A 15,231-nucleotide genomic window follows, 5' to 3' on the forward strand; every position below is an offset into this window, starting at 1 on the left:
GTCAACTATGGCTCCCCTCTCGTAGTGATGGAGGCGCTTCGTTGACAACAAAACCAAACTGCCACTTTTTTTCTATTGTCTGTCTCCTGACACGAGTGGGAATTACAATGCAGAAGATAAAGTCACTCATGGCCCGGCAGGTGAGCAAAGCACGGCCACGGAAAAAATAGCCGTTGGTCCTTTTTTCCTCTGACAGCTGTGGGTAGCTAGCATTATAGCTAGCAAAGCTAGGTGGCTAATTTGACAGCTCACTGTGTCGCTAATGAAAGGGCACATTCAGTCCGGGTTACAGCTGCTTTTTCAGCTACTGTTTTACATGTCCGAACTATTAGCCTTAAATGAAAACGGTCACATGAGTTTTTGGCATTCATACTCGTGTCTTTTGGGTTGTCTACCAGCAAACAAGCACTACAACAAAGCACAACAGTGGAAACTGGGCGGTTAGGGAAGTTCTCAGTTTGCACAGCGGTAACGTTAGACTCATTGGTTCACCGGTGGACACAACAAAACATATCTGTTACTGAAATCTGCCCAGCAGTTCCACTTTTAACTTCATGCAGAGTCATCAGTGTCTGCTGATAAATAACGAGCACCGTGACAACAGGAACAAGTCCGAGTTGTAAAAACGGTTGAAATAAATTGACGTTTTAGGGCTTTTGAAGTCTAACTCAGTCTTATTTTGACAGGGTCTGAAAAGCCCCCAAGAGAGCATGGCAGACCTCAGTCCTGTGGAGAACCTCAGGATCCCAAGCAAGGTAAATCCCACCTCACTTCTACAACATTAGCTGTCAGTATTGATGTTGTGCCTGATGCATTTGACCTGTGTATGCCTTCAATGAAATTATGTGATGCAGTCAAGTTTACACTGTAGATATTAAAAAGCTATATATTTAACATTTTACATTGTGTTATAAGCTGAATGTTCGATGGATCAGTGGTTGACAACTGGAGTATTGGCACAGATGTTACATTTTTGCAGTATACCTAGAAAGTTATGCCAGTGTGCTCTTTTATGAATTTAACTACCTGCTCAGTGTTATAGTATGGGTTAATGTGCTGGGCTACAGGACTATGCATAAACATTAAAGGACCCAAATGAGTCTCATTTCCAGGCTGCTACATCTATAGCTGTGACACAACAGGGTTGAATGCAAGGCTGTCCAAACTTCCAGTGCTCTTATACTCATGTTTTCAAACAATACACACCTTTATTTAAATGAGTTAAAGTATTGAGAAGTACCAAAGCTTCAAAACCAACTACAGCTATTCAGTTATGTTTTAACACAAAGCATCTGCAAGCAAATGAGTGAAAGAATAGCTTTCAAATCAACTGACCAGCAAATACTTATATTTTTCAAGCATTTTTTGCACGCTATAAAGATGCTTAAGTTCTATCTCTTACAAATAGCTGGTCCAACTGTTGCCTGCCTCATCCTGTCTTTGCATTCTTTTAGACAAATCCATTCCTACAGCGGGACTTTCACAGACACGGTTTGGGTTTGCACTTACATGCTGCAGCCAGAGTTGTATTAAGGGGCAGGAAAAATGAAAACACTCAGCTATAAGGGCTGAATATAACTCATGACTGTAACAGCTTCATATGAGCTGATGTTAGCCAAATTGAAAGACTGTCTGTCAAGGTAGCTTCATTAGATTATTAAAGGTCAGGTCCAATAGATAGAAACTTGTTTAAAAAATGTCAGTCTCTATTAGGAAGCAGTGCAGGGACCAGCTTCACTGTGCTCATGATTGTTTTACTTCTTTTTTAAATTTTCTATGCTTTTTAATTTGTTGTTTCTAGATTGTCTTAAGAAAAAAAATATTTTTGAATGTGACAGTTGTTTATGGAAAAATACTGAAAAAAATATATGCATTTAAAAAAAGCAGGGGAAGTGACAGACAAGGAAACAGTTTCTTTTATGGCGTTTTTTTGGTAATGAAATATTACCTTTGGTATTTTACACCCAGAAAATACCCAGTTTTTGATGCTGTTAGAAAAGGTGTCAGAATCATTTGATAGGCTATGTGTTTTTTAACAGGCATTGTTTCAAAGTTAAAGATACTGATTTTCTGTCTACCCCAGATGAATGTGTCATAATTGTTTTAGTTTTTGAGTCAGATCAGTTGCATACAGTGCATTTAGGAGGTATTAAAATTCTATTTTCCTTTTTTTCTGTTGCAGCCTTGGGCTACAGTCAGTTAAATTAAATTTTTATTCAGTAGTGGGGATGCTGAGCATCCACACTATTGATATTCGCGTCAGCCATTTTGTTTATTATTAGTCTTCCCTGCCGACTATCTCCGCCTTCATACTTTGTCTTATTGACACCGTTTGACCTTTTAAAAATTCAGTTTCTTTGTCATTCGACTGCTATGACTTTTCTCATTTCTAACTTTTAGATTTTAAAATAAAGCTGTTTTCATGCTATTCTCAGCTATTTTCATGCTTTTTCAGCCATTGAGTACAATTTTCAGCTACTTATAGGACAAAATCAGCTATTTTTATGCTATTTTAAGCTATTTAAAGGCTACTTTCAGCTATTTTTATTCCTTTTTTGAGCTATTGAAAGCCATTTTTCAGCTACCTTTATGTCATTTTATGCTATTTCATACTATTTTTATGCTATTTTCAGCTATTTGTGCTTTTGGCTATTTTCAGCAGTTCTTCCACAATTCAGCTCTCAGCATCCCCACGCAATTTCAGCGGAAATTGCTATTTTGATCTAGTTTTTATTAATCTACACTCAGTACCCCATAATGACAAATTGAAAATGGTAGGCTATTTAAAATCTTTTGCAAATTTATTGAAATAAAAAACTGAAATATCACATTTGCAGAAGTATTCAGATCTGTTGCAAGGGTGCTTGAAATTTAGCTCAGGTTCCTCCCATTTCTCTGGATCTTAGCTGAAATGTTTCTACACCTTGACTGGAGACCACCTGAGGTAAACTGAACTGATCGGACACGATTTGGAATGGGACAAAGTTCCAGAGGGACAACCATCACAGTGCAAAACACACAAAAGCCCACTTGGAGTTTGCAAAATACTCTATGTGAGCGCCAAGCGGGCTTCATGTGTTTTGCACTGAGGAGAGGTATCTGTCTAGCCTCTCCACTATGTCCCATCTCCACACAGGATCTCTGGAGCTCCTTCAGAGTGCCCATCAGGTTCTTGGTCACTCCTCTTACCAGGTGACCATCTCTTAGAAGAGTTCTGGTCATGCCAGACTTCTTCCACTTAAGAATTATGGAGATCACTATGCTCTTGGGAACCTTCAGTGCAGCAGAAACGTTTTGTATCCTTCTTTTGTATCTGTCTCTGAGCACTACAGGCAAAGCCCTTGACCTTAGGGCTTGGTTTTTGCTCTGATATGCGTTGTCAGCTGTAAGGTTTTCTATAGAGGGGTGTGTGCCTTTCCAAATCATGTCCAGTCAATTAAATGGACCACAGATGGACTCAAATCAAGGTGTAGAAACATCTCAGCAGTGGTCAAGAGTGTTGAGGCAAAGTGTCTAAATACATGCAACATAACAAAACTAAAAAGTGAAGGGCTCTGAATACTTTCTGAATGCACTGTAGATGATGTAGAAATGATCTTTGTCCATTTTCTGACTGTGTTTTAAACAGCCTCCTGCAATGACATGATTACATAAGACTTTTTAGACGGTAATGCCAAGAGACTCAAGGCTACGATTTCCAGCACTTTAAGATCTGCTTGACATTAATCTGAGCTCCAGCAGTGTAAAATGTTGTCTTCTGAAACTTTTTTTTAGTTACATGTTGCCTTGACAAAATGCCATCAGTCATGCTCGGTCACAGGAAACATTTGTCATTACCCACTTGTACAAATTCTATTTGTCAAGAAGATTTTTGGGTGACTGCAGATCGGCTCTATTAATGTAAAGTCACTTACTGACTTACACCTCAGTGCACTGCGAGTTTGGTGGCTTTGCTGTGACTTTGCCCTATTATGGTGACCTTCTACTAATGCAGTGGCAAGCAGAGCACAATTTGGAAGGTGACCAACTCCATTAATTCTCAGTGGGGGGTGATAATAGCATGGTTGATTCAACTAGACATTCAATTCCTTTAAGAAAGACAGTGCTTTTAACAGTTAATGTTGTTTTTATCATCATCAAAGTTTGACTGTAATGGTATGGAGTTGTCTTCTTGACGTGTTTAACTTGCAGATGTTTCATTTGTGCACTAAAAGATGCTGCAAAAGATAAGACTTAAAGGAAGTTTGTCTTATCTCAGGGGAGTTGTGAAATATGAAGCTGTAAGTGCTTGAAAACTATCTTTTAGTCTATTTGTGCTCTCACATTGGGGAAAGAAAAAGACTTGTGACAAACAATGGCAGTTTCTTTTGAAAGGCACACACTAAAATGACTCCTTTTTTGTCTGATAGGACATTTTCTGGATCTTTTTTCTGCTATAAGAAAAGCCACAAAGGGCTCAGGATGTTGGATTATTATTTGACAGTATTAACATTGTAGATCATTGTGTTGTATTGGGTCAGTGCTTTCTGGATATGTCGCCAGGCCTGTTGTTGCAGAAAACTTCTCACAGGTTAGATGAGATAAGGATCGTTTTTGTACTCCCAGTGTAATGAGAGGAAGAAAGAAAGGTGAGATGAGTCTTTAAAAACAGGCTTTAGGATGCTGGCTTTGAATATAGAATCATTTGATACTGCCAAACCAGATATGTGGACAACAATCACTCTAAGTTAAGCATAAAATTATATTTTTCACATGTTTATGCTGGAAAACCACAGTTTATAGATCTCATTGCACCCTTGTCTAATGCATTGGTTCGCAGCCTTTTTTCCTAAAGTCCCCCCTGCTTATCTAAGAAAAGCTAAGGACCCACTTGGGAAAAGTACACATCAATTTTAATTGTTTTTATTGATAAAATCCCATAATAACAGGCCTACAGACACTTGTTCTTGAAAGAAGATTGATGTATAAACCAGTGATTCTTAACTGGTTGAGTCATGGGACCCACCATCAACTCCCCAAGGAGAATTGCGAGATCTTTTAGGTCAATCAGATGTGTTTAATAAAAAATAGTAGAACTTGAGCCCAAGACAGTAGACACAGTGTAACAAAACAATGAAACAGGACAAAACATGCAGGTTTTATAGAGTCTCATAGGCAATTTGGCACAATTTTTTTCCCAGGCACACATCCGCGAGCCACTTTTGGGTCCCAACCCACCAGTTGAGAATCACTGGTATAAACTACACATTATTGTGACAGTGTATCAAGGCACTCTAGAAAAAAAGAGGATCAAATTCAAAATAATTAAAACTCAAAATAAAAACCTCAATCATCTCAAGTTTAAAATTCAATTAATTTTTGAGGGAAGAAAATAGAAATTCTAACTTTAAAAGTTGTAAATGTAGGTCAGCCAAAACTTGGAATTTTTGGGACTAAAAGTCAAAAAGTTGAAAATGTAACCACTGTTTTCAGTTTGGTTTCTTGTGAATTTTTGACTTTGAATTGTTGTGCAATTATGATTTAAAGAAACTTGAATTTTTGAGATTTTAATGTCAAAATGTACGACTTTTAAACTCTGATGTTTTGAGTTTTTTCCTACTAAAATTTAAAACTTTTTGAACTCTGCAACTCTGAGTTTGTTTCCTTGTAATCATAGACTTTGTAATCTCAAAAACATATTTTTTTTTTCTGACAAAATTTCCAATTTTATTGCCCAAAATTTAATGCAGCCTCTTATTTTTTAAACATCTTTTAGGGTGGCCCTAATGCACTGTGGTTTATGTTTCTAACCGTGATTTAAAGAATATATGTACATCTAATTGGGACAACATCAGAGCAGACAGGGTCCCACACACCTCCTGAAATCTTTGGGAACCACTGGGCTAATTTAATCTGAAATGACCTCGTGTCCTGCAGCTTGATAGAAAAACTGTTAGCACTTGTATGAATGTGAGGGGCGTGATTACCTACTGCTCTATGTTACATCTGAATCATGTCTCCTGTGTGCAGCAGAGCACCTGCTTGGTGTGTGTGCAGCCAAAACACTGCACTGATTATTAGATGATATCATGCATTGACTTTATTTACTTTACTCTTCAGCCCTCAGCCTCTCATCATCCAGGTAAATGTAATATGACCCACACACGCTGGGCTTTATATTTACTGGAAACCTGCAGCCCTCTTTGTGTTTAATCCTGTAAGTAGGCCACTGAGGAGTTGTGTATTTAACACAGCTGCTCAGTGTGTGGAGACAAAGTTGTGTGAATGTTTGTGTGCTGTTATGGTTCTTAATCTTAAATGTGCTGCTTGGAACTGTTAGCGTGCTTCCAATCATTTTAGCCATCACTGACATCATTTATCATCCTGCAGGAGTTGACAGCAACAGCTGGCTCACTGCAGTGAGAACGACTGATGAGGGGAGATGATTGACAAATGATGCTCTTCTAGTCACTGTTTGGACTTGACTTAAAGATCTGATGGAGCCAAAATAGGAATATATAAACATAGGCTAGTTATTCTTCTACTAAGCTGCTGGCCTCACTATTGTGAGCAGTTGTAGGGTTCATTGTCCTGCCAGGGACACGGTCACATGGAGCATCACTTCAGTCATTTATCATCAAGGACAAATTTGCTGCCTCAGCTTTTTTTCAGATGTTTGAATATGCTGACCTTTGTGGTTTTGATTGAAATATTTGAAAGGCTTTGTTTGCTTGACAAAAGGATTCAACCCACCTTTTTTGAGGCAAGGCATTTTTATAGGTATTAAAAAAATAAAGCTTCATAAAAATTAAATAAATACTTAAAATAAACATCAGTTAAAACACAACACCCATGGCTGGCCTTTAAACCTTTTCCACATACAGCCCATAATACGGCCCAGCTTCATGCCTTACTATGTGTGGAATGAAATGCACAGACCCCCATAAAAGACGAACTCTACAGCTGTATGACACTGATCATCAACTGGCGGCCTGAGGGCCCTATCAGGCCCCCCAAAGCTTCCTATCCGGCCCCAGAAGATCATTAAATTCAGAAAAGGAGGAAAGGAAGATGTTCTGGTTTTAAGGGTATTGTTTGGCTTTAAACAGCTGCAGCTGTTAAACCCAGCCCAAAATTAATAGAATAACGTTTAATATTGAAAAAGTTTTAGAATGGCGAAGCATTTGATCTGTTTTTACAGAAATTTACTTGTCAGCCATCATAAGTAAATTTAAAAATATATATATTTCGGAAAATAGGTTAAGACTGGTAGAAATGTTGCAAAAATGGCCAGAAAAAGAGGAAAAAAGGGGCAAAAAGTATCAAAAATGGGTCAAAAGTGGCAAAAAAGGTGCAAACACAGTAATGAAAATGGGTTAAAAAGTGGCAAAGTAGATGAGAAGTGGCAAAAATAGTTGAAAAGTGACAAATGGATAAAAAAGTGGCACAAAGGCAATAAAAAAATGAAGGAAAAGTGGTAAAAAGGGAGTTAAGAATTGCATAAATTGGGTTAGAGAGGCAAAAAGGGGCAAAATTAACTAAAATTGGTAATGATATAGCATAAATGCCAGGCAAAGTAGTGAAGAGGGTTTAAAAAGTGGCACACAGGGGCAATAATTGGCAGGCAAGTGGTTAAAAGGGGTTAAAGAGTGGCAAAATGGGCAAAAAGTGGCAAAACTTGGATTAAAAGTGGCAAGAATCATCAAAAATGGGTTAAAATTGGCAAAAAAGTTGCAGAAATGGCTGAATGATGTAGTGAAAAGGGATTAAAAAGTGTCAAAAATTGGTTTATATTGGTGCTAAATCACAACAGGGGAGGGCTCATTCCCCTGGGTTCGAAAGCAAATACAAATACTAATACAATAATATGTTTTTTAGCCCACATTATGTATTTAATTTTTGTTTGTTTGAAAGCCCGGCCCCCAGAGTCTCTGTCAATACTAAATCTGGCCCTTGTGCAAATTTACTTGATGACCCCTGCTGTATGACCATGCATGACTGTGTCTGACTGTGGTCAAAGTCCTTCATAGAATAGAAGGAAAGCACTGGCTGCCTTAAACTGTACTGTATACAGGTGCATCTAAAAACTAGAATATCATGTGAAAGTTCCCTTTTTCTCAGGATTTATTTCAGAAATAGAAACTTCCATGTATTCTGGATTTATCTCATGCAAACTGAAACATTTCAAGCCTTTCATGAAATCTGAAATCCACTATCTCAAAATATGAGAATATTGTGGAAAAGTCCTATTTGCAAAGGCTTCCTGAACCTTTGCTCTCTCACTCTGGTTCAGTACACACATCTCGATCATGGGGAAGACTGCTGACCTGACAGTTGTCCAGAAGACAATCACTGACCCCCTTTACAAGAAGGGTAAGATACAGAAGGTCACTGCTGAAAGGGCAGGCTGATCTCAGAGGCTGTATCAAAGCATATTTACAGAGATTCGACTGTGAGAGAAATTTGTGGTAAGCAAAGGTACTCAAGCAACAGGGATGAGCTCAACCTTCAGAGGATTGTCAAACAAAGCACAGTCAAGAACTTAGGGGAGCTTCACAAGGAGAACTGAGGCTGGAGTCACTGGATCACCACACAGATGGGTCCAGGAAATGGACTACAAGTGTTTTTTTCCTAGTTTCAAGCCATTTCTGAATCACAGTCAGTGTCGTCAGCGACTCCCCTGGGCTGAGGAAAAAAGAACTGGAGCGTTGCTCAGTGGTCCAAAGTCCTGTTTTCAGATGAAAGTACATTTTGAATTTCATTTGGAGATCAAGATTCCAGAGTCAGGAGGAAGATCAGAGTGGCACAGAATCCAAGGTGCTTGGAATGTTGATGTGAAAGTCCACAGTCAGTGATGGTTTGGGGTGCCATGTCATCTGCTGCTATTAGTCCACTGGTCTTTATCAAGTCCAGAGTCAGCACTGTCAGCCGTCATCAGGAGATTTTAGAGACCTTCATGCTTCCATCTGCTGAGAAGCTTTTTGGAGAGTCTGACTTCCTTTCCCAGCTGGACTTAGCACCTGTCCACAGTGAAGTCAGAATGACCAGAAACTGGTTTCCTGACTACGGTGTTACTGTGTTTGATTGGCCAGCCAACTGGTCTGACCTGAACCCCGCTGAGAATCTGGGGAAATGTGAGGAAGGAGATGAGAGAAACCAGGCTCAACAGTACAGGCAGGCTGAAGGCTGCTATCAGAGCGACCTGGGCTTCATAATACCCCAGCAGTGCCACAGGCTGATCGCCTCCATGACACACCACATAGATGCGGTAATTTGTATAAAAGGAGCTCCAAGTACTGAGTGCATAAATGAGAATAGTTCTCCAGAAGGCCAACATTTCCGTGTTATAAATCTTGATGCTTGTGATATTTGAATATTTTAAGATAGTGGATTTATGTGAGCTGTAAGCTGTAGTCATCAAGTTTAAAACAAAAAAAAAAACGGCTTGAAATATTTCACTTTGTAATGTCTTGAATTAAATCACAGGAAAAAAAAACTTTTTTAGATACACCTGTCTGTATCTGCGTACACAAACAGCCAGTGAAACAGCAATAAAGTGAATTTTGAGAGAGGCAGTCGTGATCTCAACTCTCAGGGAGAAAAATCATGATTCCTGTTTTAGTGAGAATTGTACAGCCACTATTCTGACTCTGTCCTTTGGTTTCATGTAGTCATTAGCAGGAAGTGAAACTGATATTTAGTGCATCTTTTGTCCAGTTCCACATTTGACCTTTGTCCTTTTTTGAAGCCTTTGTTTCTAGAAAAGAATCAGGATCGGGTTTTATTGCAAGTACATTTGAAACATGTAAGTAATTTGACTTGGTGCATAACAGATAACATAGACGATCAATAAAAATTCTAAGAGGCTAGAAAGGTAGATAGATTATCATAAAAACATCTAGTAACAAAATAAAACTATAAAATACAATAGAAAATCACAAAGATATGAACAAAGGTGCTAAAGGAGAAACTGTACAGAGGTGCAGGTTTACTGGTGATTAGGTTATAGTGCATTTTTTTCAGAAGGAATAGTGTGAAGTTGTAAACAGTTGAGATAAAGTCTGGTATGTTAATGTAACACATAAAGCCTGTTTAAACATGCAGTGTTTTTGTCTACTGGGGTTAAGAGTCTGTGAGGGGAGGGCCGTAGTACTGATCATTAGATCATAAGACTGACAGCAAAGGGGGAATAATAATGCTCTTGTTGCAGGAGGTTTTGGTCCTGATGGCCTGCAGCCTTGTGCCAGAGGATCCTGAAAACATCCATGGCCATGGTGAGAGGGGTTGGCTGCAATTTTACCTGCAGGCCTCAGAGTCCTGGTGTCGTACAGAGCATCACCCTTAAGGCAATTCCTTACTTGTCCTAGTAATCAGACTTAAACCTACCTGTTTGCCGTGTTTGGATGTCAAACATGTCACTGATGAGATGGATCATTTGGCTTGTACATTTCACGGGGGTCTGTTTGAGCATCCAGATGTCAGACAATGGATTTAAGTAGCAGTTTACCTGGAGGAGAACCCTGTCACTGAGACAAATCTGATCTCTCATGCTAACCAGCTGCTGGTTACATAATGCCCTATCCAGATGTACATGAGGATTTATAGATGATAAAATGGGGAGCCATAAATCAGAACTTGATAGATTTTAGGTTTATTCATGATATCAGTGCTAAATTATCATTAATATAATATTTAAAACAGAGGACTTCACTTTATCCTCTTTGGGGAATGATCACAAAAGAAAGAACAACATCATTTGATGTGTAAGAGAAAAGTAATTTATAACACAACTAATACAAAACTCACAACCAAGGGCAGATTTAAAAAAAAAAAAAAGGATTTTGTTTGACTCTTAAAGGCTCTGAGCTTTTTGAGATGACTTTGATGTCTCTTTGTAGATCTCTGTATGTTTCCTGTGATGTTATTAGCTGCTTTGTGGCCACACACCACAAACAAACAAGCAGATAAACAATCCCTTTCATCCTTTTTGTTCAAAGCTGATGGCATTCTGCAGTGAAAACAGTTTTAAGGTTTCTCTCTGTGGGAGTTAACCTCTTCAAACACTCAAAGCCTTTCATAGTTGAATTAAAATGATGGAATATTTAGTAGTTTTTGTAATTTCTTACTGTGTGTAATGAAAAACCAAGTATCATTTCATGTTTAAAAAAAAAAGAAGTTGAGCTAAAAAAAACCTTTTGTAATATGGATTCAGTCATGTGTTGCAAGCAGGACCTGTCTCATCATATCTGTGTGAATCATTTTTTTAAAGATTTAACATCGGTTCTGTTGAGAGATTTGTTTTTAACAGCAGGTTTTCCCTGTAGGGCTTGACTTTCCCTGAGGCAAACACTGGTTTTCTTACTGTAGAATCCTGCCGTTAGTAATTGCTGAAAATCCAGGTACCACTTTCCACCAGCAGGGGTCACCCTCATTCCACTTAGTGCATTTTTCTACCACAGAAGAATGAACTAACTGCTTCAAACATTTAAACAGGCTGAGTGCCTCTCCTGCTAAATATTGAAATGTTTTGTTGAAAATTAGCATGAATATGATTAGCTGAGTGCCTCCAGTGTACATTATGCTTTTTTTCTGAAGATAGGGACAGGAGTTGAAGCTGTGAGGAGCAGAAGCCTGATAACCAGCCATCATTTCTAACTGTCTTTCCTGAGGGAGGCACAGCTTACTTTGACAAATCCCATGCATTTTGGCTGTGGGTGACTAAATTATTATTGTTTTTTGTTTAATAGTGCTTTCAAGGCCCTGATGATGCACTCATAATAAAACAACAATGTGACATCATAGAAACAGAGAAGAAGAGCGCTTTGGCTGTGACAGAGAAGTAATCACTCTCTTCAGTGTATAAATTGAATGGTATTACCTGTTAACCCAACGGCTGACAGCAGTGCTGCATCCTGGGATTTTCTGTCAGCTGTGATCGTGCACTAATATCCCAGAAGGCACCTGTGTTAAACCCTTGTTTAGGCAGCAGATGAGGGTCTCTGCCCTGTTAGGCTCACATAAATATTCAACACTGATTACAATAAGGAGGTTTTGATTTGTTCATGTAATGAATGAGTAGAAATAATTGGCCCTTCTCCTGGTATCCTTCACCCCTGCTGTGTTCCTCTCTCATAGGACGTTTTCCTCTTATTTTATCCAGTCCCCGCGTTGTGGAGCACCTTTTTTTTCATTTCCTAAATTCAGTCAGCTCTCTTGCAAGACAATGATGCTTTGATAAGGTTCGTTAAAGGTCCTGCTCTTTGGATGCAAATAGATTTCTAATTTCCGCAATGAGATGAGAATTTGATTAATTTACAGAATGAGGGAGGGGGCGCGGTGATGTGGTTTTGTTTGTTCCTCATCAGTAAAAGTAAGATTTGATCAAAGAATCACTGCAGCTGATATCAGGATTCACATATGAGCATCTGTTTTGTGCTGTAACTTTGGAACAAAAAAGAAGGAAGGCTTTCTTGCCACGATGGCCTCTAAGGCCAGGCAGTTTCAGAAATTTAGATTCAATCTCAATATAGCCCTCTACAATTTTCAAATTGCAGTAGGTTGATTCTTTCTTTAACCTTAAATGTGTGTACTAATACCACATTATTTTAATTTTCGCAGAAGAGATGTTACACTCTGTACTAGGGCCGGGAAATTAATTGCAAATTAGATTAATTGCATTATTGCCCGCTGCAGTTTCAAATCACAGAAGTTGCAGTATTTCTTTAACTTGAAATGTGTCAAAATACCAGTTTAATAAATCAGTTTTTTGTAGCAGCAGAGATTTTATGCACATTATGCAAATGATAAAGTGTCAATTTTTTTTATAATGGTTTACAAAAATCCTCCTTTTTGTGTTTATGTATGTTTTTCTTAATCAAAATGATTGACATAAAATGATAATGCCCTTAAACAAAGCAAATGACATCACATTTGCAATACAAGCAAAAATAGTTAGCTCATTCCATCTAAAACTGATGAAGCCTAGTCTCACCTCCTCCACCCCAGCCGCCTCCTTTATAGCTCACAGCTTGTTGCACACCCATATTCAGATTCATGCTGGATTAATTGCTTTGGAAGTATTTTCATTGTTTTCATTCACATGGTCTTATTTATGGAATTATTTATTACTTGAATTTGTCGAAAAATATATAAGATTAACCCAAGAATAATTGCATATTAAATTACAGTGACAATATTTGGGAAAAAAATCGCAATTAGATTATTTTTGCAAATCGTTCAGCGCTGCTCTGTTCACCATGAAAAAATGTAATAATCATTTTTTTCTAAAGTAGTTTGGAAAATAAAACGCTACTTTCTAGAGATCGGCTACTTTTTTCAGTCCCAATCATATGTTCCCCCACCTGATATGAAATCTGATTTTTTTAACGACATAATATCATATTGTTTTCGGAGGTTACACAGAGGCATGGCTTGAAACAGTGTTTTTTATTCAAAGACCAAAAATATTTTAAAATGCATAAAACTTAATATTCTCATTTAATTTATTTAAACTTTGTGGACTTCTCATAGAAGAAGGAGGCAGCAACAAATGTAATGATTTCAAATTAAATTTTTGATGGATTAGCTTTATGGCTAACTCTAGCATATTTACAGAAGTGTTGCTTAACATGCACTGTCCCTTTCTAGGTTTATCCTATTAATTTGCAGAAATACAGAGTTTATTAAGAGAAAATTCTTTGTCACAGATTATGGTCTTGTCAAAAAGGTAATAAGCTCTTAATAATGACTAATTATCAGCTAGAATGCTAACAATTAGCATGCTAAGAAGCAGCTAATAAATGATGAGTATTGTATCTTGAAGTGTTCTGAATTTTTCAGCATTGTTCAGCCCTAAAAGAGAGAGGAAGTGACACAGGAGGAGTAACCACAGGAAAAATGACTCTTTTTTTCCCTTATCCCTCTGTCTTTTTTCTTTCTGCCCTAACTTTCACCACCAATGAGTCATCCGACTCACCCCCTCCCTCTCCCCCTCTCCTTCTTCCCTTTTCCTCTTATTTGAGCTGATTTCCCACCCACCCCCTTTTTGACAGCGGAGTCTGATCCCCTACCTCTCCACCCCCCTCTCCAATCTCATGCACTCGCCCACGTGTTTTCCCCCGAAGGCTCCTGCACACTCCTTTACCTGATTTAAACATGGAAGCACACACACTTTTGTCTGAAGGTGTGTGCGCTGCAAACACGCATGCATGCACACACACTCACTGACACATGCATGCATTTCATTTCCCATCCTCCCTATTTCCTCGTATGTGGAAGAGTGTTTAAAAAGGGATTCTGTTTGTGTAATTGAATTAAATGAGGCTATATTTGACTGTGAACATGAGAGTTACTCACAGCACCGCTGCCTCATATAAATGTCACTCAGCTAGACACACTCACGCCCACAGGAGCAGATTCACTTACATGGGTGGCTCACTTCATCGCCTTTCTGCGTGCTTCCTGCTGATAGAAGCTGGGAAAAATATTTGTGGTTAGGCAGGTGTGTAACACGGTTCTCTGCAGGGAAGTCTATATGAAATGATGAGTGCAGATCTTTAATAGAGATGTATCAACTTTTTTATAATAGAATTTAAAGGGGTGTTTAAATTGCATTTATCCCATAATTCCACTTCCACCTCTGGTTCACCACCTCCCCAAGCCTAAGGACTATTTTCACATTATGCTTGAATGTGCTGATGGCTTAGAGCATTGATCTCCCACATAAGAGATGTTAAACTCAGGATTACTTTAAATAAAGGGTTCCTACTCAGGCCGTAAAATGAAGCCACCTACTTTTCTTTTTAATAAAAAACTTTGTGGTAATTTGCTTTGTTGAGGTTTTAAGTTTAGGGACGCTGGCTGTCATTTGTCACCACATTGGCCCAGCTTAAACATCTCAGCCGCTGTTTGACTGATTACATTAAAACAGGTTATAAGACTTCATATTATCCTGGGGTTAAATCCTAACAACTCTGGGAATCCACTAATAGTTTCTCCAAGCTAAAACGAGGTTGATTTTGGATAATTGCAAGTTTTACAAGAATAAACAAAAAAATCAATTTCTGGTCAGGTCAGGTCAGGTATGGGAGCATATGCTGGTTTTGCACTTTGCCGCATCAACCTTGGTCCTGTTCAGTTCCGGCCCTCCTGATTGACACTGTCCAGGCCTGCGCCAGGCCCATGCTCCATCTCTCCATGTATCTTCCCATGTGATCCCTCCGTAAAATATGCAGGCTTTGGGAGCAGCCACTG

General features: G+C 38.6%; 1 protein-coding gene across 1 annotated transcript in view; it reads left to right on the forward strand.

Annotated features, from left to right (window-relative positions):
- The window catches only part of vps50 (VPS50 EARP/GARPII complex subunit), a 203,554-nt gene continuing 188,323 nt past the window's right edge, over positions 1-15,231 (forward strand). Inside the window, exons 1-2 of the mRNA XM_041809537.1 lie at positions 1-140; positions 687-755. Of these exons, the coding sequence (XP_041665471.1) occupies positions 108-140; positions 687-755 (102 nt within the window). The 5' untranslated portion in view covers positions 1-107. The remainder of the gene's footprint in view (positions 141-686; positions 756-15,231) is intronic.

This window comes from Cheilinus undulatus, linkage group 16 (assembly GCF_018320785.1).
Source record: "Cheilinus undulatus linkage group 16, ASM1832078v1, whole genome shotgun sequence".
NCBI lineage: Eukaryota > Metazoa > Chordata > Actinopteri > Labriformes > Labridae > Cheilinus > Cheilinus undulatus.